Below are 5,970 nucleotides of genomic sequence, written 5' to 3'. Positions count from 1 at the left end.
GAAACATTTTCTTTAACCTAGAATGTTTTTAAAATACATATACCTCTACTTGATTCCATACTATTAGTAAAATTATCACTTTATTGATGTTTTTTAGTTCTTGGCCTCTAAAATTTACACATGAACAATTTGTATTCAATTATTTGAAAACTAATAGTACCCGTTGGCGAACTTTTTCCATTTAGCATATTGAGTGCTACAAATCAACTATGCTTTTCTTCTGAAAATATCTTTTGACACCAAACCTTTCTCAGGGCCTTCTTCATCTCTGCATTTCTCAGTGTGTAGATGAGGGGATTGAACATAGGAGCGATAATGGTGTAAAACAGAGCAAAAATTTTGTCCTCAGGGAAAGTGGTTGGAGGTCTAAGGTAGGCAAAGATGGAAGGTCCAAAAAATAAGATAACCAGAGTGATGTGAGACCCACAGGTAGAGAGGGCTTTGCGTCTTCCCTCTGCTGAATGATTTCTTAAGGTGAATAGTATGATAACATAAGACCCAATCAGGATAACAAAGATTACTAAGGCAACCAGTCCTGAATTGGCAATCATAAGGACACCAGTGATGTAGGTATCAGTGCAGGCAACTTTCAGCAAAGGGAAAACATCACAATAGTAGTGATCGATTTCACTAATGCCACAAAAGGGCAACTGGATTATCAGAACAAACTGGGAAAAGGAATGAACAGCCCCACCAGCCAAAGCGGCCAAGATTAGGATATTGCACCTAGTTCTGTTCATGATAATCATGTAATGGAGAGGTTTGCAGATGGCAACATAGCGATCAAAAGCCATGGCTGTAAGGATTAAGATTTCTACCATCCCAAAGAAGTGCATGACAAAGACTTGTAGCATGCAGGTGGAATAGGAAATGGTATTTCTTCTAACTAGCTGATCACCAATCATTCTGGGTGTTACGCAGGAGGTATAGCAGATGTCCATAGATGATAAATAACTGAGAAAGTAGTACACTGGATGGCTATAAAGAGAACTACATCTAATGGAGATAATAATCAAAAGGTTTCCCACCACGATAGCAAGATAACAAAACAAGAAGAACACAAGGCAAAATATTTGTATATTCCAGTTAGAAGAAAGTCCCATGAGGATGAATTCCGATATATTCTTCTGACTTTCCATATATTGTCTGTGCTACACAAATAATTGAGTATCTGTTTAAAAATGAATTTGGAAAAAACATTTGCAAAAAAACTTACAATCATGGAAACACTTTTAAAAAGTAATGGAAACCAGTAGGGCATGGCTATAATACCTGCTATGTACTTTTTGTTCAGTCCTTTATAATTAGGTTTCATAAAGACTCTGGCATTAAGGCAAAACAGACTTTCCAGATTAGGAGAAGATAATCAATCATCCAGCATTGATGTAAACAATGTAGTCACTTTTCTCATGATTGATTTATATATTTCACTTCTGATACCATTTATGATTCATTTCAGAAAGCATAAGCAGAATTATATTTAAATTATGAATGTATAAAACTGATTTCACTTAAGATGAATTTAACTTCCATATATTTGTGTTCCAGTATTTATAAAACTATAAAAACAAATATATAATTCAGGAAAATAATGTAGTATATATGATATTGATGCTACATTCCTGAGAAAATAAGATGTACATTACCAAGAATACTACCTTTACTTCATCTTCTTTCTAAGAATGAAGGGATTAAAATTATCTAAAATGTCCTACAAGCAGACATACTCCCACAGTTAAATATTTTGAAATAATCAGTAACCAAGCAGTAGCATAGCTTTAACAAAGGCAATCTAATCTTAGATTTCAACACTGTTTTGTTGACCTAATAAAATTAATATTACGGCATTATTGTTTACCTGGGGAATTTTTTAATGCTTAATTTTAAGTAATTGGCTTTTTACTTATCAAAATTGATCTAAAAACTCAACTTTAGTGTTCAGAATACTATTGAACAGTCCTACTCATCGTCAGCATTATAAATGCTTCTCTTAGATCAGTTCACCGGTGTCCACACACTCAAAATGTATACTTTATTTACTGGTGACATCAGCATGTGCTTTTCCTTCAAACTTATTTGAAGTTTGATTCACATGATTCAGTACATTTAGATAATTTTTGAATAATAATCCTTGGAAAGGTGGGAATTCTTCCAAAATTAGAGGCTGGCAGTTTGAATATTTTATATGTTTGTATTTATTTATTTATTTATTTATTTATTTATTTATTTATTTATTTTTGGTGGTACTGGGGTTCCTGGAAGCCCTTCTACCTCCGGGCTACACTCCCAGACCTATTTTTTTTTATATTTTTATTTGGAAACAGGGTCTCTTAAGCCAGCACGGGCTGGCTTTGAACCTGCGCGATCCTCCCGTCTCCACCTCCCAAGCCCGGGGATTACAAGCGTGCGCCACCATGCCCGGCTTTATGTTTTAAATAAATATATTATGCATAAAAATGCAACAGTTAAAATAATTCTATGAATGCATATGAATTTACCAATTCCAGTCTCAAAGACATGCAGGGAGAGGTTGAAGGGCGGCAGCAGGGAGGGCCCCAAGAGCTGTGTGCATGTATTTTTCTTACAGTCGAAACTCCAATATGATGTAAAATTTTAATGTACCATATAAAATTATTTTAAAATAATTCAGATTAAACCTTCATACACAAAAAATAAAATGCTGCATACAATATAAATCGAAGCCAAACACTGAAAAACATGTTTTTTATTTCTTGCTCAAATTTTGATGGGACACATCTCAATACACACCCTTAAAATAATGGAATAAATACCCAATACATCTAGTTATTATAAGACAAGGATTATAAGAATGATTACCTGCATATCAGTTGGATTGGTTTGATGGTAGTTTGATGATACTCAGGGAAATGTCTTGATTACATCTTATTTTCCTCAGTCATAAGTTTGCTGACATTTCCCTGGCATTTACACCTAAAATGAAATGTCAGACTTTAAAGCAGCAACTCAAACAAATTTAGATCATTTTTCTGGTAATTCAAGGTTGCTTAATTCTCATTTTTAAAGAGGAAGTGACACTATTTTACAAGGAGAGTAAACATTTAAATATTCCTGAAAACTATCTGGGATTCGTGGTTAAGTATCTCTTCATTCAACAAGAAAAAGATCTAAAATTTTAATTGCTGGTAAAACTTTCTGACACTTGCTCATGCTTAAAGGTGAACAAAAATTTTTAGATATCTGCTCAATAAACATACATAGTTATACTCTAACGGTCATCTCTTGTATACCCTTCTCTGGAAAAATAATTGAACTACAAGGTCAATACTTACTGAGAAGAGATCACGGAGCTGTTTTTATTTGGGGAGAAATTATTTTCCCAAAAGCATTCTTAAAAGATCTGAACACACACACACACACACACACACACACACACACATCAGTTGTCCAAGATTATGTTCCTCATTCCTCCTGGGAGTTTTAATACTGTTAATTGACTTTCTACTTTGCCATAGCCACTTTCTGGACACTATGTCTCTAGAGACTAGTACTGTTACTAAGACCCAGGGAAACTCAAAAATTCTCCCACTTCTGGCTAATTTGCTCCTATGAAGGAAAAGAGGAAACTTGGAAACTTGGATTGTCTTACAGGAATAGAAAAAGACTGATCAGAATCCCAGCAAGAGACAATAACAAAAAGAATACACATGTATATGTCAGTTAGTAAGCCAATAATCTAACATCCCACTATTCCCCTGTGGCAATAGCCTCACATTAGCAATGAATTGCTACTCTCATACAATTACTCTTACACTGTGTGGTTTGGGATGTCAGGCAGAAAGAAAAAACTACTAACAAAAAATTAAAATTAAAAATGTTCTACTTTGATTCATAGATTGGCATAGGACCCAAATTTGTTGTTCAAAAATATCAGAAAGAGCCGGGCATGGTAGTGCACGCTTGTAATACCAGCATTTGCAAGGCTGAGACAAAAGAATCACAGTTTTTGGACAGCCTCAGCTACTTAGTGAGGCCTTTTTCAACTCAGTAAAACCCTGTTTCAAAATAAAGAATAAGCCGGGCGTGGTGGTGCACGCTTGTAATCCCCGCGCTTGGGAAGCAGAGAAAGGAGGATCACGCAGGATCAAAGCCAGCCGCGCGCGCTGGCTTAGGAGACCCTGTTTCCAAATAAAATGTAAAAATAGGTCTGGGAGTGTAGCCCGGAGGTAGAAGGGCTTCCAGTAACCCCAGTACCACCAAAAGATATATATATATATATATATATATATATATATATATATATATATATAATAAAATATAGGATTGAAGGTATAGCTTAGAGGTAGAATGGCCCTGGGTTCCATCCCCAATACAAAAAAAAAAAAGACAAAAAAATATCAAAAAGTTTAATAAAGTTGAGAACCAAAAATATGCTATAAATTTATATTTGTATAAATTCATGTTGTATGTATTATATGTAAATATATGTGTGTATGTATTTAAACAGAATATGCACATACACAAATATACACTCACATACTTACATAAAATATATCTGGATATTATACAACAGAGTTTAAAAATACTACTCTGGGTCAAGACAAAATTAAAAGGCAAATAACTATTTTGAATTAAACTTAGAACAAAATACATATGATCTCATGGAATGTTGTTAAACCAGTCCTTACTAGAAAATTGATTACATAAACATTTATATTGGGAAAGAAAGGTGGGAAATGATGTCTTCATTTGCCACCTTACAACTACAAAAACAAGAACAGACTAAATAAGAGTGAGATGAGTAAAGCAAACTAATAAAAATCAGAGTGAAAACTAATAACAGAAAATGAGAAGGTAAAATTGGGACAAAAATTATTTGAGAAATTCAATACAATCGATGAGATTATAACCATAGTGATAAGAAATAAAAGAGAAGAGACAGATATTGCCAATATTGAGACTGAACGTCTCTCAGCTTTAAGGTCATATTTTTGGATTCAACTGCACCATGAAAGACAAGTGGAGGAAGAGGGATATGCACAGGATGAAGCATAAGAGAAGATGAGTAGGTCCAAGAAGAGTAGAATGTGCAGCAGAAGGTCAAAGGAGCAGAAACAAGGATTCCAGAGGCTGACAATGATGCTACGAATTGTTGGATCACATGATACTGTCCAGAGTATGTCTCAAAGGCTCCTAGATCTTCCATCAACATCAGATCACCAAAACTACCTCTGAAAGAGACACCTTGTTCATAACAAACAGCCCTCTTGGTCCTTTGCCCTGGACCTTTGGCATTCTGGACTATTAACAATAAATTTAGTAAGATACATTCAAGTCAGAATGATATTATTAACATTAAATTTATTATAGGAACATTGTCTTGCAAACAAAACAAAAACATACTAATTTAACACTAAATACCTCATATTAGCCATAATTTTAGAAATAATAATTTTGAAATGAATTAAAAATCCCAATAATAAACCATTTCAAAGAAATGGTTAATCTGATAACAATTCCTTTGGATGTGTGCCTTTCTTTGAAGGACTGTATAGTGGTAGATAACTAGATCTACTGGTTAGTAGAATATCTTCTAAATCTCTCATTTGTCAAAAAGTACGATAATCTTAGTCACAAATAATTATCAAGAAGAGAGAAATCTATGCAGAATGTAAGCCACCTATCTTTGTAGAAATAGCAGAATTTTTAAAATTTAGTTAATGGCAAAGATGTTATTTTAAATTGGTGATGGAAAATGGAATATTGAATTACTTCTACCAAAGAAAATTTCTTTATTTACTTTCTCTTATCTCTAAATTTTTCACATCTCCCTGGCTGTGGCTTTCTCTGTTTCTATCTTTCCTTCTACCTGTCTTTGTATTTGCAATCTGATTTTTATTTTATCCAATTCTCTTACTCTAACAGAAAAATATACCAAGTGATTAAGCAAAATAAAACATCTTATTCTAGACAATGCTAAATATAGCTCGG

The 5,970-nt window shown here is 33.8% G+C and overlaps 1 protein-coding gene across 1 annotated transcript; it reads right to left on the bottom strand.

Moving 5' to 3' along the window:
* Positions 1-203: 203 nt before the first annotated feature.
* On the bottom strand, positions 204-1,139 carry LOC308265528 (olfactory receptor 4P4-like; the record flags this gene model as incomplete). Its single annotated transcript, XM_080699325.1, has 1 exon — positions 204-1,139. The coding sequence occupies one exon, from the start codon at positions 1,137-1,139 to the stop codon at positions 204-206; it is 936 nt and encodes a 311-aa protein (XP_080555451.1).
* Positions 1,140-5,970: the final 4,831 nt, after the last annotated feature.

This window comes from Muscardinus avellanarius (assembly GCF_963383645.1).
Source record: "Muscardinus avellanarius genome assembly, chromosome: 1".
In the NCBI taxonomy this organism is placed as follows: domain Eukaryota; kingdom Metazoa; phylum Chordata; class Mammalia; order Rodentia; family Gliridae; genus Muscardinus; species Muscardinus avellanarius.
Note: the sequence above shows the minus strand (reverse complement) of the source record. Positions and strands in the feature narration are given on the sequence as shown.